General features: G+C 43.5%; 4 protein-coding genes across 4 annotated transcripts; all 4 read right to left on the reverse strand.

Moving 5' to 3' along the window:
• Positions 1 to 3867: 3867 nt before the first annotated feature.
• On the reverse strand, positions 3868 to 5352 carry LOC123501284 (pro-resilin-like). Its single transcript, XM_045250041.1, has 3 exons — positions 5313 to 5352; positions 5061 to 5141; positions 3868 to 4435 (listed from the first exon to the last, which is right to left on the reverse strand). The coding sequence occupies exons 1-3, from the start codon at positions 5322 to 5324 to the stop codon at positions 3989 to 3991; spliced, it is 540 nt and encodes a 179-aa protein (XP_045105976.1). The 5' UTR covers positions 5325 to 5352; the 3' UTR covers positions 3868 to 3988.
• Positions 5353 to 8096: 2744 nt separating this feature from the next.
• Positions 8097 to 10002, reverse strand: LOC123501513 (proteoglycan 4-like). The gene is made up of 5 exons (XM_045250367.1): positions 9949 to 10002; positions 9748 to 9778; positions 9335 to 9488; positions 9125 to 9249; positions 8097 to 8941 (listed from the first exon to the last, which is right to left on the reverse strand). The coding sequence occupies exons 1-5, from the start codon at positions 10000 to 10002 to the stop codon at positions 8097 to 8099; spliced, it is 1209 nt and encodes a 402-aa protein (XP_045106302.1).
• Positions 10003 to 10746: 744 nt separating this feature from the next.
• On the reverse strand, positions 10747 to 11889 carry LOC123501282 (pro-resilin-like). Its single transcript, XM_045250039.1, has 3 exons — positions 11774 to 11889; positions 11515 to 11595; positions 10747 to 11368 (listed from the first exon to the last, which is right to left on the reverse strand). The coding sequence occupies exons 1-3, from the start codon at positions 11783 to 11785 to the stop codon at positions 10859 to 10861; spliced, it is 603 nt and encodes a 200-aa protein (XP_045105974.1). The 5' UTR covers positions 11786 to 11889; the 3' UTR covers positions 10747 to 10858.
• A 5148-nt stretch (positions 11890 to 17037) lies between these two features.
• Positions 17038 to 18561, reverse strand: LOC123501283. The gene is made up of 3 exons (XM_045250040.1): positions 18444 to 18561; positions 18143 to 18223; positions 17038 to 17648 (listed from the first exon to the last, which is right to left on the reverse strand). The coding sequence occupies exons 1-3, from the start codon at positions 18453 to 18455 to the stop codon at positions 17202 to 17204; spliced, it is 540 nt and encodes a 179-aa protein (XP_045105975.1). The 5' UTR covers positions 18456 to 18561; the 3' UTR covers positions 17038 to 17201.
• Positions 18562 to 22930: the final 4369 nt, after the last annotated feature.

The following is a 22930-nucleotide window of genomic DNA, read 5'->3' on the forward strand; positions in this document are numbered from 1 at the left end:
TGAAGGAGGTCAAAATTATAAGAAGAGTAACTGCTTTTTCATTTCTTCGGATTTTTGTAACTATTTATTTTCATTTTTATTTCCTTATTCGTATTGCGTTCCTGTTTTAATTCCTTCCCCCTTTTCATCACTCGTGTAGTACTTTATTCCTCCCTATTTCAACTGGTTCGTTTAATTTATTTCTTATTATTGATCCTTTTTGATATCTTTTTTTCATTTCTTTGCCTTTCATATGTATGTCTCTTCTTTCCCTTTTCTTTCGTACGTTTCTTGTCACTAATGCTTCCTTATCTTTCTCCTTGTGACTACTCGTATCAGTTTTTTAATACCGTTTCACTGCGATACGAAACATTTAGCATCACCAGACGTAATACATGGGATCTTTACAAACATCTACGAGAAAGAAAGCGATTAAAAAGAAATAATTTTGGAATTTTTATCTGGTTTGAAGATTGGAGGTGTCAGTAGGAAGAATAAAGATGTCTCACATATTTCTATAGTTAAGGAAAGATGTACCAAAGATAAGGATTAAAAATTTCTTATATTCTTATGTTAAATAGTTACTTAAAGCCTTCTGATTTTTTAAAGATGTTGTATTTTTGGTTGTAGTGAGAGATTGAATATGTCTACAATCATAACAGCTAAACATACTTGACAACCCGGCCAGTCATCTCTGTGGCCCTTGAAGACAGTCGCGGTGAGAAGCAAGAGTTTGTTGACGTGACACGCTAGAGCAAGCTTTTGTATATGAAGGGAAGCTGACCAAGGGAAAAAAAAAAATTAATTAAAAGGTCCACTTAGTTGCCAGTCCTCTGTAGGTCCGAAAGAGATAGTCAAAAGAAAGGGATAAATGTCTTGAAACCTCCCTCTTAAATAAACTCAAGTCATAAGAAGTTGAAAATACAGCAGTTAGGAAGTTCTAGAGTTTTTACTAAAGAAAGGTATGAATGATTGAGAGTACTGGTTAACTGTTGCATTACAATCATAACAGGCTAAACCTACTGTAGTAACCGGCCAGTCACCCCTGTGGTCTTTGAAAACAGTCGTGATGAGAGACAAGAGTTTTTCACTTGTTGACGAGACACGCTGAGGCAAACTGCGGGATAAATAATGAATGAGTTGTGACCATGGACGACGGGTTTAATTATTACTCTTATTTTCATTTATGTTATTTTATTTTCAATTTTTATATACTGAACTTGTTTTTATCTACTTTATTTACTTATTTTATTTATTTTTTTTTTGTGATCTGGACTTGAAGTGGACTATTTTTTTTCCCGCCCTTTTTTCTGACTAGTGTATCAATTTAATGGTAAACACTACTTTTTTTTTCTGCATCTGGACTTGAACTGGACTTGAACTGGCATGGATGGGCGTTATTGCAAAAGCCTCAGCGTGTCCCTAAAGAAATAGAAGAGTGGTCAAGTTAGCTGTTAACTGTGCTTTGTTTCTGCACGTATATGTTAATGGGTGATGTAATAGAGGTAATTAACCCCTTCAGTACCATGACGTGTTTCATATTTATTCTGCCTACGATTTAGGGATTTTATATAGCTTCAGAAACTTACGTGGGGATTAAAATAGTGAAGACTCTGTACATTAATCTTCTGACCTCCATAGAGCCTTCCTAATGCAAATAAAATCGTATAATCATTCCCAAACTCGTAGTAAAAATGCGTCCCAGTACTGAAGAGGTAATTAATTAATAGTGGAAGTAATGAAAGGGAAAAGAACTATAGTGGGTGAATATAACAGTACTACAGTGGCTTAGTAAGGGATTAAGAATTGGAGGTATGAAAGGGAGATAGGGAAAAAATAGATAAATACGATTAGTCACAAAGATAAGGAATGATTAGTGATAAGAAAACTACTGAAAGGAAAAGGGAGAAAGAATAGGTTAGTTAAAAGATTAAAATTAGAAAATGCGAAAGAAAAATAGAGAAATAATAGATAAACAGGGAAAGATAAGGAAAGATTAGTGATAAGAAAACTACTGCAAGGAAAAGGGAGAAAGAATAGGTTAGTTAAAGGATTAAAATTAGGAAATGCGAAAGAAAAATAGAGAAATAATAGATTAATACGAGTAGATAAACGGGGAAAAGATAAGGAAGGATTATTGAAAAAAATATCGAAAGAAAACAAATAGTAAAGGATTAAAGATAATAAGTATGAAAGGAAAATAAAGAAATAATAGAAAAATTTGATTAGTCACAGAAGAAAGATTAGGAATGATTAGTGATAAGAAAACTGCAGAAAGAAAAAGGAGAAAAAGAAAGTGAAATTTTAACCCCTTCAGTACCAGGACGCGTTTTCATATTCATTCTGGTTACTATTTGGCGATTTTATACAGCTTCAGAAACTTATGTGGGGGATTAAAGTAGTGAAGACTGTTGCCATTAATCCCTTCACTACTGGGACACTTTTTTACCTTGAGATTTGTGTACGATTAAACCATTTTATTGACATTAGGAAGAGTCTATGTAGGTCAGAAGATTAATAGCCAGAATCTTCACTATCTTAATCCCTCACACGAGTTTCTGAATCTCTATAAAATCACCAAGTAGTAAGCAGAATGAATATGGAAGACTCGTCATAGTTCTGAAGAGGGTTAATGTTCTGACCTCCATAGACCCTTCCTGATGTAAACAAAATCGTCTAATCACACGAAAAAAAAAAAAAATAGATAAAAGAATAAATAGATAAAAAGGCATTCCAGTTCTGAAAGGATTAAAAGCAAATGAAAGAAAAAAATAATTGGGGGTGAGAGGAGTAAGATACTACAAGAGGACTTACAAATATGAGGAAGGAATTCAAATCATGCCAAAATAAGAATAGGAAATAGAAAAAGAATAGTTTACAGAAGCGGAAGAAATGAAAAGCAGGTAAGTGGAGTGGTAAGGAATAAGAAAAAGAAGGAAGAAAAAAAATTAAAGGCAGGTATTCCGCATATCCCTTTCTGGTTCAGGGAGAGGAGGCGAAGGCACGTGGTCCACCCCTCCCTCTAACTACATCCCCCCTCCCTCCCTCCACCTTGATATGAAATGAGGGTTCTTGACTGAACGGCGCCAAAGGGTAAAAGGAAGTATTGGTTAATCACACACACACACACACACACACACACACACACACACACACACACACACACACACACACACACACACACACACACACACACACACACACACACACACACCACAACACAAACTAGAGCGCTTTTATGACATCATATGCCAAGAGGAAATTCTCTCTCTCTCTCTCTCTCTCTCTCTCTCTCTCTCTCTCTCTCTCTCTCTCTCTCTCTCTCTCTCTCTCTCTCTCTCTCATTGTTCCTTCAAGGTTTAGTGCGCCATTAACATTCACTCTGAGATGCGGTGATAGCAGACAGCACCATCAGACTCATACTTAATCATGCTAACGTCTTGACTGCCTTCAGGGTCTTACTTATCTTAAAATATGTGCACAGGTTCCCGCCACGCCCTATCACGTCCGTACGAGGAAAGACTTGCGAATTTTCTTACTATTGCATCGCTTGATTTCTTTTTTCTATACAGCTTTGTGAGTTATAAGGGTTCATGTTGTGTCTAAGATTGACGGTGGTCTGAATGGCCATAACGTTGCGTCTCCTTCGTGCCTCGTGGTGTGGTAAGGTGTGGCTGCGGTGGTTGCGTGGTGTCAACTTGCTGGTGGTGTGTGGCAGACGAGAAGAGTGAGTGTTGAGGGCGGCGGTGCTGGAGGGACGTGAGGGACCTGTGTGTGGCAGGTGATGTCTTCCTGAGGCACAGCGGCACTTCTCTTCAATGCACAAGTGTGGAGTGAAGCTTGTGCTGCAGTGTGGTTCGGGTTGATGATGTTTGTGAAAAGGATGGAAACTCATTCATGATTTAATGCAATAAATACAAATAATTTAGCTAAGCTATCCATCGTGAAGGTCTTGTAAGGGAAAGTTCTGGCAAGTGACGAGGTGTTGGCAGCTCGGGGCGTCAGGAGTTTACTTGGACTCGTTGGAGCCAGGGGCGAAGTAAGTCCTCCTTGGGGGAGCGTAGGACTCGAAGGAGCCTGACTCGAAGGAGCGGGACTCGAAGGACTCGCGGGAGTGGGAGTCGGGGTAACGAGCCACGCCGTCGTACTTGACGTCGGCCACGTAGCCGTCGTCACCGTCCACGACGTAAGTGACGGTCTGGCGGCGGCCGTCAGGGAGGTGCACGGAGTACGCGCCCTGGGTGTCGTCGCCGTCACGACCTTCCTTGTGGTCGAAGTCGTTGCCGCTGGAGGAGTCCCTGACAGCCCACTGGAACTCGTAGTTGGGCCTGGTGAACTCGTCGGACTCGTAGGACTCGAAGGAGTGGGAGGAGGATGAGGGGCGGAAGTGTTCGAAGGAGTCAGAGTGCTCGAAGGAGCCGGATGAGGGGCGGAAGTGTTCGAAGGAGTCAGAGTCCTGCGGGGGAGGAGAGCAAGGGTTAGGTGTTGGTGTGGCGGGGGGTGGGTGGTAAGGGGCAAGCACGGAGGGATGCACGTGACCTTGTGTAGGAGCAAGGAGGGAGCGGTGTGACCTTGAACATGGGTCATGTGAGTGGGGCAAGGAGTGTACTGATAGAAGGGTGTGGGGCCACGGAAGCCTGAGGGAGGGAGGGAAAGAGGAGAGGGGAGGGGGAAGCACGGCCTTGTGGTGGGCGGGGCGTGTGCAGTGACCGTTCCGCTCTTCCTGACCGTCACTGGTTCAGGCTCTGCGAGGCTGTGATGTATGAAGTGTTTAGAAACGTGGCGCACTTTTTGCTGAGGCTGGCTTGCAGAGCTGCATTGCTGCCGCCGCCAGAGAAAGTGAACTGACAAGTGTGTGTGTGTGTGTGTGTGTGTGTGTGTGTGTGTGTGTGTGTGTGTGTGTGTGTGTGTGTGTGTGTTCACCTACGGTCATCTCTTGATTACCCAGCCAGCTGTTCCTCTGTGGAAAGAGCTCAGAGTTCGTGATGTGTGTGTGTGTGTGTGTGTGTGTGTGTGCGTTTCGTAATGAAATAGTCAAGTGTAAAACATAGAGATGACCACAAAGTGTTTCGGATGCTCACCCTGGGGACGCCGTAGCTGGTTGCTGGGCGGCGGTCAGGGGCAGCGAGGGCCACGGCCACGCCTGCCAGGAGGAAGAAGACCTGCGGAAGGAGACAGTCATTAGTCTTCATGTGGAGGAGGGAAGGCGTCCCTTGAGGGGCGGAAAGAAGCAGGAAGTTCTCTTATGACTTCCGCACCAGCTTTCCCCTGAGGGAGGCACACCTGCCGAGTGTCTTAGTATTGCATTTCGTTTTAGCCAAAAGACATCTTACCTTTCCGTTCATGTTGATTGCTGACTGTCTAAAGGCTGACTGTGTCCTGTGGCTACTCGCCTCGCCTTATATACTGGATTGAGCCGTGACGTCACACTGGCGGCGATCATCTGACAGGAAGACACGCCCGCTGGCAGCCATCAAGGAACACGTTACAACACGGTCACTTTTGAAACGCGGCATAAATTAACCCGCGTTGAGTGTAATTAGTCGACAAAAAATTGTTTGTAGAGTCGTAGCAGAAGATTGCTTTCATTTAAATTTCACTTGCGTGTTTTTTGAGTCTGCAATTGGCTTGTTTCATTGTGAGGATCTTGGGGAGCGAGTTTTTGTATCGCCAACTCGTGTTCTGAAGTGGCGAAGGGGTGACCAAAGTAATAAGTGGTGGAGGTGCCGCTGACAACCACACCAAGCATGTTACATTGACAGCGGATTAGCATTAGGCAAGCTGGGCACCGCGTCGCCTTTCCAGTGTTGCGGGAACAAAGGATCCTCGTGAACAGGCAAATAACAAATAGTACTTTTAATTTGCCGAAGAATAGACGGAAGAAAGTTCCCGGCCTAATATGGCGGAGTTCAGTTCGAGGCCACAAAAGTAGTCCTTCCTTCAGATCGAGGTTAATTTGAACTGATTTTATTTAAACAACAATTTTTTTTTCTCAGTTGTTGGCGTGTAATTGATAAACGTTTCTCACACAGCTCCCTCTCTCCCGCCAGCCAGATAGATAGATAGATACTAGATAGATACGTAGATGAATAGATAGATGAATAGATAGACACATAGACAGATAGATAGATAAATAGATAAATAGGTAGACATAAACTAAACCAGTAGAGTACATAAGCAATGGGTAAGATGGGGAAACAGTCTGCGTGTGTGGTTTATTCCAGCGGAGTGAGGATAGTTGTGTTCTCGTGTTCTCTACAAGACGCTGGTGTGAGATTAGAAACACTTTGCGGTCAATTTTTCTTCTTGGTTCTGTAGTGTGCGACGTTTATAGAATTGTATTTTGTGCTTGCTTTTCCTCCTCTTTTTATTGTACAGGAGTGTCTATAAAGGATACATAATTATATATTGTTTATACATACATACATACATACATACAGTTTTATGCACTATGTATGTATATGTCTTCATGTGTATACCATCATTAATTATCATTTTTGTGTGTTTTTATGTACGTGAATGTATGCATGTATGAATAATTTGATTTTATTGTTTTTATTTTGATTTATTTTTCATGTATGTGTGTGTATGTGTCTCAGTATACACATAAGTAGGTTTATTTACAATGCTTATCTACACGTCACCTAACCACGACCTGTTAATCACCATTTTATCAATAATTAACCTGTTCAATACCATGACGCATTTCCATATTCCTTGTGGTTACTATTTGGTGATTTTACACAGCTTCGGAAACTTATGTGGGGGATTAAGATAGTGAAAACTGGCCATTAACCTTCTGACCTTCATAAACCTTTCCTAATGTCAGTAAAATAAATCGTACACAGATATCAAGGTACTTAACCCCTTCAGTACCATGACGCGTATCCATATTCATTCCGCTTACTATTTGGTGATTTTATACAGCTTCAGAAACTCATGTGGGGCATTAATATAGTGAAGACTGTGGCCATTAATCTTCTGACCTCCATAGACCCTTCCTAATGTCAGTAAAGTGGTCTAATCGTACTCAAATCCCAAGTAAAAAAATGTCCCAGTATTGAAGAGGTTCATAATGTAAGACAGGACAAACGTGTAATTGTTCCAGAGCTTCATGTAATATCCAGACGAATTCCTTTCCTATCCACACAGCACTTAGCACTCGGCAGGCCACACCGTCCCATTGGCGAGGCGTGAGCGTGGGGGTGAGCGTGGGTGTGGGTGAGGCAAGGGTGGCAACAAGACAGGAAGAGGATAGGTAATTTCTAGCAAGGATACATTTTTTTTTGCCATGTCCTAGATACATAAACTTGCTTTCACTTGTAAATTGTCATAAGAACCCCATCTCATTATTCCTCCTCCTCCTCCTCCTCCTCCTCCTGTAGCCGGGTTTGAGAGTAGTTCAAGGAGGCTGATACTAGAACATCCTTGGCCGCTTTCAGTCATAACTCATCCTCTAAATACCACTTGAAAAACTCTGTGAACTTGGTGACTTCATCTTGTTTTTTCCTGTAATCGGTGGATGCTGTGCTGGCTCGTGAATCAGAGTGACTTGCAGGTGTGTGTGTGTGTGTGTGTGTGTGTGTGTGTGTGTGTGTGTGTGTGTGTGTGTGTGTGTGTGTGTGTGTGTGTGTGTGTGTGTGTGTTGGTTTGAGTGGTATTCAAGATATACTTTTTTTTATCATTATCCTTTATTTTAAGTGAGATTCATTACGAAAATCATTCATATGTAGTTACCAGTAAGTGTGTGTGTGTGTGTGTGTGTGTGTGTGTGTGTGTGTGTGTGTGTGTGTGTGTGTGTGTGTGTGTGTGTGTGTGTGTGTGTGTGTGTGTGTGTGTGTGTGTGTTCAAGGTTTACAGTTTACAGGAGTAGGTTTGTAGTAGTCTGAAGCGTTTAACCCCTTCAGTACCATCTTGCGTTTCCATTCATTCATTTGGTGATTTTATACAGCCTCAAAAAACTTATGTGTGGGATTAAAATAGTGGACTGTGGTCACTAATCTTTTGACCTCCATAGACCCTTCCTAATGTCAATAAAATGGTCTAATCATACATAAATTTCAAAGGTAAAAATGTATCCCAGTATGGAAGGGGTTAAATAACTTTGTGTAATAAACTCAAAATGCATTATGAGCGTGCAATCTACAGTGAACGGTCAGCTTGTCCCGAGGCAATGCTGTGACTCCAAAGCTTCTCGTGTTGTCAGGCTGAAGTGTGGTCAGGACATCATCTTGCTGTGGCGCCTTGGCTGTGTTGGTCTTGCTGTGGCGCCTTGGCTGTGTTGGTCTTGCTGTGGCGCCTTGGCTGTGTTGGTCTTGCTGTGGCGCCTTGGCTGTGTTGGTCTTGCTGTGGCGCCTTGACTGTGTTGGTCTTGCTGTGGCGCCTTGGCTGTGTTGGTCTTGCTGTGGCGCCTTGGCTGTGTTGGTCTTGCTGTGGCGCCTTGGCTGTGTTGGTCTTGCTGTGGCGCCTTGACTGTGTTGGTCTTGCTGTGGCGCCTTGGCTGTGTTGGTGTTGCTGTGGCGCCTTGGCTGTGTTGGTGTTGCTGTGGCGCCTTGACTGTGTTGGTGTTGCTGTGGCGCCTTGGCTGTGTTGGTGTTGCTGTGGCGCCTTGACTGTGTTGGTGTTGCTGTGGCGCCTTGACTGTGTTGGTCTTGCTGTGGCGCCTTGACTGTGTTGGTGTTGCTGTGGCGCCTTGGCTGTGTTGGTGTTGCTGTGGCGCCTTGGCTGTATTGGTGTTGCTGTGGCGCCTTGGCTGTGTTGGTGTTGCTGTAGCGCCACGGCTGTGTTGGTGTTGCTGTGGCGCCACGGGTGTATTGGTCTTGCTGTGGTGCCTTAGCTGTATTAGTCTTGCTGTGGTGCCTTGACTGTGTTGATGTTGCTGTGGCGCCTTGGCTGTATTGGTGTTGTTTTAGCGCCTTGGCTGTGTTGGTGTTGCTGTGGCGCCACGGCTGTGTTGGTATTGCTGTAGCGCCACGGCTATATTGGTGTTACTGTGGCGCCACGGCTGTGTTGGTGTTGGTGTGGCGCCTTGGCTGTGTTGGTGTTGCTGTGGCGCCTTGGCTGTGTTGGTGTTGCTGTGGCGCCACGGCTGTATTGGTGTTACTGTGGCGCCACGGCTGTGTTGGTGTTGGTGTGGCGCCTTGGCTGTGTTGGTGTTGCTGTGGCGCCTTGGCTGTGTTGGTGTTGCTGTGGCCCCACGGCTCTGTTGGTGTTGCTGTGGCGCCACGGCTGTTTTGGTATTGCTGTGGCGCCACGGCTATATTGGTGTTGCTGTGGCGCCACGGCTGTGTTGGTGTTGGTGTGGCGCCTTGGCTGTGTTGGTGTTGCTGTGGCGCCACGGCTATATTGGTGTTACTGTGGCGCCACGGCTATATTGGTGTTACTGTGGCGCCACGGCTGTGTTGGTGTTGGTGTGGCGCCACGGTTGTATTGGTTTTGCTGTGGTGCCTTTGGCTGTATAGGTCTTGCTGTGGCGCCTTGGCTGTGTTGATGTTGCTGTGGCGCCTTGGCTGTGTTGGTGTTGGTGTGGCGCCTTGGCTGTGTTGGTGTTGCTGTGGCGCCACGGCTGTGTTGGTGTTGGTGTGGCGCCTTGGCTGTGTTGGTGTTGCTGTGGCGCCACGGCTGTGTTGGTCATGCTGTGGCGCCTTGGCTGTGTGTGGGTGCGTTGTGAGGCAGGTCGGGGAGGAGGTGAAGAAGGAAGGTTTGTCTGTCGTTAGGTTTGGTTAGGGTATTTTTCCTTCCTATCAATTCATGAGGTGGGGCTTGTACTGGCTGTGGTGAGAGGCATGGGCCGTGGAGGCTGGTTGGGGACCACACCGAGACGCTTTAAGCCGCTTCACGCCGCCAAGAATATATAAAAAGTATGTTGATAGAATTTGCCAAGAAAACCTGTATCTGCATATAGTTATTTATCTGAGTTTTTGTTGTTGTTGTTGTTGTTGTTGTTGTTGTTGTTGTTGTTGTTGTTGCCTTTTGCTGGATGGTGAAGAGCGGAAGTGGCTCCGTTGATCGTTGACCTCTCATGCTTATGGAAGAAGAGCCAGACAAGGAGGAGACTGAGGCGTGTGACTTGCCCAAATCTTGCCTAGAAAACCTGTTTGAATCTAATTATTCTTGTTTTTTTTTATGGGTGAAGATGGTAATGGGCCGGCTGGGATGCCATCCCTGTAGCACAAGCACACTGTGAAGAGGGGATGCCAGGCGGGCTAGGCTAAAAGGTTACCTGGAAAACCTGTTTGATTCTGTGAACATTGTTTTTACGGAAGGAGGAAGAAGGACATTGTTTAGTTGACATCCAATTCTTGCAGCGGAAGAGTGATGAACATGTGGCGTGAAGCGAGTCGAGTGCCTTGCTGCAGCTCCTCCTGGTAAGGGCAAGGCACTGTGCAGCCTGTACTTGAGTAGCGGCCAGGGAAGAAAAGAACGCCTTCCAAGTACTCACTGCGAGGCGGTGGTCACTGGCAGCGCTGCCACGACTCAATGGCGCAGCAGAGCGACGCCCTGCGGTGGTCTGTGTACTGGTGTGAGTTCAGGGATTAGAGGGTTGAGTGCGAGCTGCCCTCTCCCCAGGGTGTGATAGCGGTGGTGCGTGGGTGCCTGGTGCAAGGTGGCGCTGTGCCTGGTGGTGGTGGAGGTGGCGTGCTGCTCGTGGCGGGGCGACTCACGCCCCAAGCCGACAGGTTGTGAGTATTGCTGTTGTGTTGAGGGATCAGTAAACACTTAAGATAACAGCCATAATATTTAATTAAATAAATAAGCAGTGATAAGCAATAATTTACAAGAGGCACTCAGTCACAAGGAATAAGTTAAAAGAGAAGTTTTTGACGGTTTAAAAGATCTTCAGGCGAGGTCATGGCGGGAGTTGAGCTTTCTTCACTGTTTACTTGGACTCGTTGGAGCCAGGAGCGAAGTAAGTCCTCCTTGGGGGAGCGTAGGACTCGAAGGAGCCTGAGTCGGAGTTGAAGGACTCGAAGGAGCGGGACTCGAAGGACTCGCGGGAGTGGGAGTCGGGGTAGCGAGCCACGCCGTCGTACTTGACGTCGGCCACGTAGCCGTCGTCACCGTCCACGACGTAAGTGACGGTCTGCAGGCGGCCGTCGGGAAGCTGCACGGTGTACACGCCCTGGGTGTCGTCGCCGTCACGGGCTTCCTTGTGGTCGAAGTCGTTGCCGGTAGAGTCGTCCTCTACGGACCACTGGAAGGCGTACTTGGCCTCGGTGGACTCGCCGGACTCGTAGGACTCGAAGGAGCGGGAGGAGGATGAGGGGCGGAAATGTTCGAAGGAGCCAGAGTGTTCGAAGGAGCCGGATGAGGGGCGGAAGTGTTCGAAGGAGCCAGAGTGCTCGAAGGAGCCGGATGAGGGGCGGAAGTGTTCGAAGGAGGCAGATTCCTGCGGGGGAGGAGAGCAAGGGTTAGGGAGTGGCGGAGTGGATGGAGGTAGGTTTGTAAATGGAAGTTATGAACTGGGGAGTACATGTACCACCGAAGCAAGTACAATATTTGAACATGGGATAAAAATGTGCGTCGGCTGCTCACCCTTGGGACGCCGTAGCTGGTTGCTGGGCGGCGGTCAGGGGCTGCAAGGGCCACGGCCACGCCCGCCAGGAGGAAGAAGACCTGTGGAAGGAAGCACTCTTCAGTCTTTGTGTTAGCGAGGGAAGACGTCAATGCTTTTGGGACGGCACAGACATGCCTGTCTGCTGGAGTCTCGCCTTGTGTTCCTCTGATGGAGGCACAGAAGGACTGGTGTGTCGGTAGGTAACATTGCCTGAGTTGAGGGAGGTGACAACTTTACCTTTGTGTTCATGTTGACTCTTGACCGTCTGAAGGTTGACTGTGCCTAGCTGCTCATCTGGCCGCCTTATATACTGGGTCTGGCGGTGACGTCACGCGGCGTTCTTGTGGCGGTCAGCTGATAGGGAGGTCTCGCCCGCCCATGCCTCCGGTCAGGGAACGTTTCAACACGTGCACTTTTGCAACGGCCCCAAATTTGAGGTCTCCTTGGAAATATCGGTCCATAGAGTATCATGGGCAGTAACATGCCTGAGGAATCGCTCGCCTTGATTTCATTCCGCGCACGTGCCTCTCACTCGTGGCGCCTTGATAACGGAAGCCCCGTGGACACCATGGACGGGACACGAGGGAGACGCGACGCTGTGACCTGACTGGGGTGGCCTGGAACAGGTGGGCAGCTGATAGAGGTAAATGGAAAGGCTATTCCTGCTGTGGTCTTGATGATGATGATGATGATGATGATGATGATGATGATTGAGGTTATGGTGTTCATGATGAGGATAAGTGAAAGGAAGAATTTAGATATTAGTTTCATATTTTACACCCACACACACACACACACACACACACACACACACACACACACACACACACACACACACACACACACACACACACACACACACACACACACACACACACACACACACACACCTATGGCCTACTTTCAGGCGAGGAAATACCCTTGGAGTCTCGACTAGCAAAGGCCACGACCACAAACAAACACCAGCAATATACACGTGCCTAATTCCCTTCTTTTTTACTCTCTCTCTCTCTCTCTCTCTCTCTCTCTCTCTCTCTCTCTCTCTCTCTCTCTCGCTCTCGCTCGCTCTCGCTCCGTTTTGTATCTTATCTAACATTTATCTTTATTTTAGTATGTTACATTTCTATTTTCATCTTTTTTTTTCGTTTTAATCTCTGTCTCCCTTTGTCTGTGCACTGGCCGCTCTCTATTCCATTTATATTTAATTTTCTATTCATATATTTATTTTTTACGTCTATCTGTCTGTCTGTCTGTTTGTCTGTCTGTCTGTCTGTCCCTCTGTGTTTATCTAAGTGTTGATATTAAAGCGATCCAATGAAGGGAGAGTTGTTGTATTATCTCAAAAAGAACACATAAATTAAAAGACTTAACCCCTTCAGTACCATGACGCGTTTCTACATTTATTCTGTTTTCTATTTGACATTTTTAAACAGCTTCAGAAACTTACGTTGTAATTAAAATAGTGAAGACTGTGGCCATTTATCTTGACCTCCATAGACCCTTCCTAATGTCAATAAGACTCTAATTTTTTTACCTAAAACTCATGGTAAAAAAGTGTCCCATTACTGAAGAGCTTAAATGACAAGGTGGAAGAGAAGTAAGTCAATTGAGAAACGTAAAAAAGAATAAGGAAAGGTGTAAGATGCGTACCTTGGTTATCTCTGTCATCCCTACATAAAAACACCCCTTTCTCTTTTGACCCATTATCCCCATCCATGAATATACCCAAAGCTTTTAACGCCTCCAGTACCATAACGCAATTTCATATTCATTCTGCTTACTGAGTAGTGATCGCAGCTTCAAAAAACTTATGTGGGGATTAAAATAGTGAGAACTGGCCATTAATCTTCCGACCTCAATAGACCCTTCCTAATGTAAATAAAATCGCCTAAAAGCACCCGAAACTCAAGGTAGAAATGCATCACAGTACTGAAAGGGTTAATAGAGAGGAAGGAGGTTGAAATGGGAACGATGATGATGATGATGATGATGGTGGTGGTGGTGGTGGTGCTGGTGATGGTATTTAAACATTGCCTCGCTGCTGACATCCTGAGTACTAAGTCTGTTTGTGAGGACTTAATGAGCTTGGTGGAATAGAGAGGATGATGTATGAGTGTGTGCTTCACTGAAAACTTTGTGGCTTTAGTTACCCATTGTCGACACACACACACACACACACACACACACACACACACACACACACACACACACACACACACACACACACACACACACACACACCGGCAACAACTAGAACAATAAAATAAGTAAAAATAAGTACAGTAAATACATAGAAATTAATAGAATCTAATAAAGTGAACAAAATAACAGATAAATATGTTGCCTAATTAGATGAAAGGGAAGAATGAATAGTTATAGAGCTTAATATGCATGAGATAGTTATACACGAGTTAGAATGAAGGAAATGCAGCAAAATAAAAAAAAGGACAAATTTGTTGCCTAAATAAAAATTGATAATGTTAAAAGTTAAGGTGTTTAACCCCTTCAGTATCAGGACGCTTTTTCATATTCATTCTGGTTACTATTTGGTGATTTTATACAGCTTCAGAAACTCATGTGGGGATTAGAATAGTGAAGACTCTGGCCATTAATCTCCTGATCTCCATAGACAATAGGTAATGTGTATAAAATCGTCTAATCATGCCCAAACCTTGTAGTAAAAATGCGTCCCAGTGCTGGAAGGGTTAACAGAAGTGCAGGAAGAATTTATGCTCGAGTTGGAATGAATGAAATGTAACAAAATAAGAAAAAATGATGTATACATTTGTTAGTAAGGTGAATATAATGGAAAGAAAAATTGATAGTTATGGAATTTATTGCAAATACGGAAAATAATTAGATTGTTATGAAAGGGTAAAAATAAATAAAAAGTAACGAAATAAAAAAAAAAGTATAAACTTGTTACGAAAATGAATATAATGGAATGAAAAATCAATAGTTATGGAGTTTAATACAAGTATGAAAAATAATTAGATAATTAAATAAAAGGTTAAATTAAATAGTCAAATAAGATATAGAAATAAAAAAGATATATAAATTTGCTACGAAGCTCAACGTAATGGAAAGAAGAATTAATAGTTATAGAGCTTAATACAAATACGAGAAATAATTAGATAGCTATGCACCGGTAAAATAAACTAAAGATAACGAAAATAAAGGATATAAATTTGTTACGAGAATGAATATAATGGAAAAAAAAATCATTAGTTATGGAGTTTAATACAAGTGCGAGAAATAATTAGATAGTTATGCACTGGTGTGGGTGAAGGTGAGCCACTTGGTGTACTCTCTGTGACTGGAGGGCCTGGACGTCGGGGAGCAGGCGTGGCGGCGGCGGGGCACTTCGAGGCGCTACTGCACTGTAGGGCGCCGCTAGACTGTCATTACCTCTGATCGATGGGAGTTTACACGAGTTAGCCCTTGCCTCGTTTTCCTTCCCCCATCGATCAACACTAGTCCATTTTCTTTTGCTTGGTCCTTTTCTTGTGTTACCGTTTTCTTCGATATCGTTTTCTGTGTTAGCGTTTTCTATGATCGCGTCTGTAGTGTTTTTCTCTTCTCTCTCTCTCTCTCTCTCTTTATTTACTTTCTTATGTTGATATTAGCGTTCCTGAGCGTTGATTTACCTGTATGTGCGTAGGTTAGGTTAGGTTAGGTTAGGTTGAAATGTCATTTTTAGCTAAGTAATTTCAAGCAGTTTTATACGAAGATAATATTTGATCCGAGTATATTAAAAGTTAGATTATTTAGGTTACTTTCCACTTTGCTGTACTAGACTAGGTTAGGTTAGGTTAGATAAGGCCCGACTCACTTGACCCATTCAGTATTCACAACACTCATCGCTTCTTAATTAATCCCATTCACCGCCTATTCACACCCGGCCTTATAAGGGACAAATTTTGAAAGCCTTGTGGTGGTGTGATGATCTGGTGTTGAGGTGGTGTTGCGGGTCTTGCTGTGTGATGGTGGTGGTGGTGCTGAGATGCTTATGTGTTGAGGTGTTGGGGTGTGGTGGTGCTGTGTCGTTTAGGTGTTGAAGTGTTGTAGTATGGTGTTGTGGTGGTGCTAAAGTGCTGTGGTGTTGGGAGTGTTTAGATGTGCTTTAGTTTTGTGATGTTAGTGTGTGGTGGTGGTGTGCTATGGTGATGAGGTGCTGGAGTGCTGTGGTGTTGAAATAATGTGTTGGGGTGTTGAGTTGTTGAGGTGTGGTGGTGTTTTCAGGTGTTGTTTTGTGGTGGTGGTGTGCTGTGGTGTTGAAATAATGTGTTGGGGTGTTGAGTTGCTGAGGTGTGGTGGAGTTTTCAGATGTTAGGTTGTGGTGGTGGTGTGCTGTGGTGTTGAAATGATGTGTGGGGTGTTGAGTTGCTGAGGTGTGGTGGAGTTTTCAGATGTTAGGTTGTGGTGGTAGTGTGCTGTGGTGTTGAGATGCTGGAGTGTCGTGGTGCTGAAGTGCTAAGGTGTTGGAGTATCGAAGTGTGTTGGAGTTTTGAGATGTTGAGTTGTGGTGTTGCGCGGGTGCTGGGGTGAGGTGGTGGAGTGCTGTGGTGTTGAGGTGCTGATGTGTTGGGGTGTTGGGATATTGGTATAGAGGTGTGGTGGTGTTGGCTGAGGCAGTACCGACGTGGCAGCTAATTACACACCTTGAAGTGAAAGTTTGGCTTCTAAGTTCCATTCTCCCTTGTAGTAATTTAGTGATTTGTAATTCTCCGCAAGACTGGTCACACCTTCACCTTGGTTCACTTCTCGGGGGTAATATTGGTTATCTAGTTACTTGTTTTTTTTATTATTTTGGTTATTTTTTTCAAGTTCATCCTTAAAATTGGTCAAAGTGGGTTCATATTTTACGTTTTTTTCACTCCCTTCAAAATATTTCAGCTGTAATTTGTTTTAACAGTGGTGTTGCAATTTACTTATCTTTATTCCTTACGAGTTTTGCAATTAAGTCATTCCTAGCTCCAAATACTGACAAGACCGTAGTTTTTTTTTCTCCCTTCAAAGTGATTTAGCCATTCTTTGTTCCTTTCGAAGACTGACTCTATCCGTACCATAGGCTACTTTCCCTGTCTCTCACCCGCTTTGCAAACAGTTCAGTCATTCTTATCTTGAAAACTTGGTATTATCTTTATCACGTACACCTTTTCTTCCAAAAGCTAATTTAATCTTTTAATTCTCTGAAAGACTTACCCGACGTCTACTGTTACCGGTTCACGTTTCTTCCATTCTCGATGATTTTGTTCATTCTTAATTTTTGTCTCAGACGTTAGTAAATATTTTCTTTTGGGAGGCATTCAGGTGCTGCCCTCAGAGTGTGGGGCGAGCTGGTGTATATAGTTGTTCTACCTGTAGCTTGCACCATGGTGTTGGGTTTGAAGGGCGGTGTGGCGGCTGGCTGTGCTGTGTTGCATGGGTTGTTGGTGTAACACTGAGGCTGACCAGAGGCCGAGGCCTGAATGAGTGGCGAGGCGCAAGGAAAGAAGAGATTCTCAGAATATTTTAATGGAATAAATAATTAATACTGGGTACAATAATTTAGTGAAGATACTCAGAGTCTGAACAGACTTACTGAGGTGAGGAAAGAGGGAGTGCGAGAGGCGGGAAGAGACTTGTGTCGAGGCCATGGCGGGAGTTGAGCTTCCTTCGCTGTTTACTTGGACTCGTTGGAGCCAGGGGCGAAGTAAGTCCTCCTTGGGGGAGCGTAGGACTCGAAGGAGCCTGACTCGAAGGAGCGGGACTCGAAGGACTCGCGGGAGTGGGAGTCGGGGTAGCGAGCCACGCCGTCGTACTTGACGTCGGCCACGTAGCCGTCGTCACCGTCCACAACGTAAGTGACGGTCTGGCGGCGGCCGTCAGGGAGGTGCACGGAGTACGCGCCCTGGGTGTCCTCGCCGTCACGGCCTTCCTTGTGGTCGAAGTCGTTGCCGCTGGAGGAGTCCCTGACAGCCCACTGGAACTCGTAGTTGGGCCTGGTGAACTCGTCGGACTCGTAGGACTCGAAGGAGTGGGAGGAGGATGAGGGGCGGAAGTGTTCGAAGGAGTTAGAGTGCTCGAAGGAGCCGGATGAGGGACGGAAGTGTTCGAAAGAGTCAGAGTCCTGCGGGGGAGGAGAGCAAGGGTTAGGGAGTGGCGGAGTGGATGGAGGCAGGTTTGTGTGGCGAGAGAATGGGATGGGGAGCAAGGGGAAGAAGGGTTGGTCATGACCTTGGACAGGTTGGGGGCCTTGAGGGAGACTTGGCAAGCAGCGCGACCTTCACAGAAAAGGTCCGCTCTACTAACGAGGTCAGGTACACGTGGGAAAAAACTGAACTCATCTGATGTAGTACTGTGTTGGGAGGCAACGCTATTATTGGTGAAGTTTTTGTTCAGAGGTGTATAGACAGGGAAGGTACACAGGTGCACTGGAGAAAGTTGTTTGTGTGTGTGTGTGTGTGTGTGTGTGTGTGTGTGTGTGTGTGTGTGTGTGTGTGTGTGTGTGCGTGCTTGCTTGCTTGTATGTATGCGTTGGTGATATTTATGAATGTATGAAGTTGCCGTTCATACACTGAATATAGATGTATGAATGGCAGAAAGAGTGCCTCGGGTGCTCACCCTGGGGACGCCGTAGCTGGTTGATGGGCGGCGGTCAGGGGCAGCGAGGGCCACGGCCACGCCCGCCAGGAAGAAGAGGACCTGCAGGAGGAGACAGTCATTAATAAACCCCACGACATTTACTTTGAGAGAAAAAATGAAGAAAAAAGAAAGGAAATAAAAAAAATTAAACCTAGACACCTTAGAACCACACTAGAGAGAACAATCTTGAACCATGAACATCACCAGTGAACAATGAACTAAGTAATTTGTGAAGCTGTGAAGTTGCTCATGTTTCGTATATGCATTTGATTCCTCGTACCTTTGAGTTCATGTTTAGATCTGACTGTCTGGAGATCGACTGTGCGTTGGGTTGGTGAGTTGTGCCTTATATACCAGCAGGCACAGGGCGTCTCCTCCTGCTCGCCTTCTGCTGTTCTTGAGAGAGGGTCGTCCCGTGCTGAGGTATTGCCGGCGCGCCCAAATCGAACATTGCGGCGGCTCTCTTGTTTCAAAACGCCTCATTTTGTAACGCACCCTTGTCCCAGATTCAGAGGCGTCTTGAGGGCGTCGTGCAGGTGATGGCTGGCAGTGATGGATGCTGAGAAGTGCCTGAAGGGACTGTGAGCGTGTGTGTGTGTGTGTGTGTGTGTGTGTGTGTGTGTGTGTGTGTGTGTGTGTGTGTGTGTGTGTGTGTGTGTGTGTTTTCGTAGTTCCATTACAAATTTTTCAGGTCTCTCTCTCTCTCTCTCTCTCTCTCTCTCTCTCTCTCTCTCTCTCTCTCTCTCTCTCTCTCTCTCTCTCTCTCTCTCTCTCTCTCTCTCTCTCTCTCTCTCTCTCTCTCTCTCTCTTAATTTGGTGCTCGGTAAATAAGAAATGCTTAGTTGTTATTATTATTCGTTCTACTTTCTATTATTATATTGATGAAAAATACTCTCTCTCTCTCTCTCTCTCTCTCTCTCTCTCTCTCTCTCTCTCTCTCTCTCTCTCTCTCTCTCTCTCTCTCTCTCTCTCTCTCTCTCTCTCTCTCTCTCTCTCTCTCTCTCTCTCTACGCTGGAATATCTTTGCGGTCAGCTTCTTTTTCTGAGTAAGTTTTTCACACACACACACACACACACACACACACACACACACACACACACACACACACACACACACACACACACACACACACACACACACACACACACACACACACACACACACACACACACACACACACACACACGTTATGGAAGGCAGTTTTTTCACGGTTACCTGCTCACCTGGAGACTACACAGCTCAGGTAACAGATGGAAGTGAAAGGCGACTGATCATGTGATAGACTAATTGGCTCACTCGCAGGCACTGGTGGAAGAGATATTGATAGGTAGATGGAAAGACAGATGGATAGATAGATAAATGGAAAGATGGATAGATAAATGGATGGATGTATAGATAGATAAGTAGATAAATAGATAGCTGGATAAAGAAATAGATAGGTACTGAGATAGATAGTATATATTTCGATAGATAAACTCATAAATATAGGTAAATGTGAATATATGGAGAAATAAATAGTAAGACTGATACATATACAAATCCACAGAGAGAGAGAGAGAGAGAGAGAGAGAGAGAGAGAGAGAGAGAGAAAGAGAGAGATAATCCAATTTATATTTATATTTACATTGATACCCAGACTAATATAGCAAGTCATCAGCTTCTGAACAGTAAAAGTCAAGGATTTTTTCTCCCTTCCTCTCAAGCACAAGGTGATGATATATTTTGTAATTATGCACATGATCCATTCCAGCGTATCAATTTTTATTCTTACCAAGACGCGACACTTAATTGACTCTTAGTGTGCGTGGTGTGTAGAGGGAAGGGAGGAAGTGTGATGCTGAAGTGAAGGACAGTAACAAGGATGAATAAAAGAATGATAGTAAAAGAATATTAGTGAAATAGATTAAAGGGAGGAAAAAGATAAGAAAATATAAGAAAAGAAGTGTGATGTTGAAGTTTAAGGGAAAAACTAAAGGGAGGAAGTGTGATGCTGAAGTGAAATGATGAATAGATAATAGAATAACGGGGAAAAAAGGCTGAAAATAGACTAAAGGAAGGAAATGTGATGGTATGGTTTAAAGGGAAGACTAATGAGAGGAAGTGTGATGGTGTGGACTAAAGGGAATGCTAAAGGAGGAAGTGTGATGTTGAAGTGAGAAGCTGTGGTAAATAGATAGATAAAAGAATAACTGGGGAAAAAGAGACTGGAAATGGACTAATACTGCATGAGTGTATTGTCATTATAAGATCACCATCACTAGTCTACTTTACTTAACTCTTTCATAATTACCTCGCACACCTTCCCTTCTTTACTAACACGAAATAAAGAAATGATAAAGAATGAATAAAAAAAAAACCCTTCAATTACGTGACTATTGACTAGAATTTCACTATAACATCACCATCATTAGTGTACTTTGCATAATCCTTTCATTACTGCTTCACGCACCTTCCCTGAATGACTAACCTAAACTAGATAAATTGTAGAAGGAAAGAATAAGAAATAAATAAAATGACATGACTAAGTCCTTACTATAACATCTTCCTGCTTACTCTATTTTACTTAACCCTTTCATTCCTACTTCACACACCTTCCTTGAATTGTTAACCTGGAATAAGTAAATAACAGAATAAATTAATAAAAAAGTACATAATTTCTCACTATGGCCATCACTACTCTTACTTTACTTAACCCTTTCATTCCTACTTCACGCACCTTTCTTGAATTGCTAACCTGGGATAAGTAAATAACAGAATAAATTAATAAAAATAAAGATAAATAAAAAGACAAAAAAAAACTGAAATTACATCATTAAATCTTCACCCTAACATCCCCATCATTCGTCTACTTAACCCGTTCACTCCTATCCCACACACCTTCCTGGAATCACCAACTACTCTAAGACGTCTTTTCTTGTTCTTCCACCACCTCCAAATATTGTCCTGCATATAAACTGTATGGAAAAATGTATTCTTTTCAATCCTCTCCTTTTATTGTGATTGCTTATAAACACTCAACACCCTACACCTTCTTCCTCTCATCCCTATTCTGTCCAACTCCCTAACGCAAGAGTTAACCAGTACTCTCAATCTTTCATCCCTTTCACTGGTAAACTCTGGAACTCCCTCCCTGCATCTGTATTTCCCACTTCCCACGACTTGTCTTCTTTTTAGAGGGAGGTATCGAGGCATTTGCTCCATAATTTTGGCTGACGCTTTTCCTTTTTGTAGAGAGCCACCACTCAAGAAGGCCTTTATATATATATATATATATATATATATATATATATATATATATATATATATATATATATATATATATATATATATATATATATATATATATATATATATAATCTTGGCTGACCCCCTTCCCTGCATAAAAAAAAAAAAAGTTAGTGTTGAGAGTTGTTATAAATATTGAAAAGGCGATGATAATAAACTTCCATCCAGACTATATATATCAAAAGCGTGATAGTTATATAAAGAAAATATATTCTTTTGAGTCCTTTCCTTTCTTGTAATCGCTTATAAACACTCTATACAATGTTAGTGCTAGGAGTGGTTGTATATTGAAGAGAAGGCGATGATAATACACTTCCTTCCAGACTATATATTTTAAAAGTGTGATGGTTATATAAAAAAAAAATGTATTCTTTTCGATCCTTTCCTTTCCTTCATTCCTTTTTAAACACTATATAATGTTAGTGCTGGGAGTCGTTCTATAATTAAGAGAAAGCGTTATATATTGAAAAGAAGGGATTGATATTACACTTCCTTCCACACTGTATATATTAACAGCTTATTAAACACTCTATATAATGTTAGTGTTGGGAGTGGTTGTATATTGAACAGAAGGCTATAAGAGAAACTGTATTCTTTTCTATTCTATATTTCCTTGTAACTGCTTATTAAACACTATTCAATGTTAATGCAGGGAGTTGCTATGTATTGAAGAGACAGGCTTGGTAATACACTTCATCCGGTCTGCATATGTTAAGATCGTGATGGTACATGTAAAAAAGATAGATGACATTGAATAGAGAGAGTCGTGTTAACATTTACGCCTCACTAACTCACCTGTCAAGGCAGCAGTGTTTTTCGTCTTTTAGGAAACTTAGGATGTAAAGTTGATTATTCGCTTTGTTCCTGTTGTTCTTGTTTGTGTTTATGTAAAGCCTCGGGTTCTGTTTTACTATTCCCCTTTTATAATTATTAGCAAACTTTTTTTTGGATCTTCCTTTTTTTAATCTTGTTTTTTCTTCCTTTCCTTTTTTTTTTTTTTTTTTTCTCCCGCGAATTTTTTTTTTCTTTTTTTCTTTTTTTATTTTTCTGTCTGATTTTTTCCCTTTTCCTCTCATTTTTGTTTTCGTTCGAGTCCTTCCTAGAACTTGAAAAAAAAAAATAAAGAAAAGAAAACGAGGTGTACTCTTAGCCACACCTGTACGAGACTCATTATGCTACACCGTGACTGTCGGCTGCCCTGAACGTGACTTTTGCGTGACTTTTGCCTGACTTTTCGTGAGATAAGCGGCGCAGGTACGGCTGTGATCGGGGAGAAAGGAAAAGGGTGAGTGTAGTGTGATGGCAAGTGTGAGTTTGTTTCCTTTCACTCTGCTTGGCCTTACATCCCCTCCCGGAACCTCCTAAACCAGTCAAGCGTGGCGTTTGGCTTAGTTTCCTTATGATTACTGAAAGATTTTGTCCCGAGTAGATTTACCTAGTGGTGGTGGTGGTGGTGGTGGTGGTTAGGTTAGGTTAAGTTG

Source organism: Portunus trituberculatus, chromosome 9 (genome assembly GCF_017591435.1).
Source record: "Portunus trituberculatus isolate SZX2019 chromosome 9, ASM1759143v1, whole genome shotgun sequence".
In the NCBI taxonomy this organism is placed as follows: Eukaryota; Metazoa; Arthropoda; class Malacostraca; order Decapoda; family Portunidae; genus Portunus; species Portunus trituberculatus.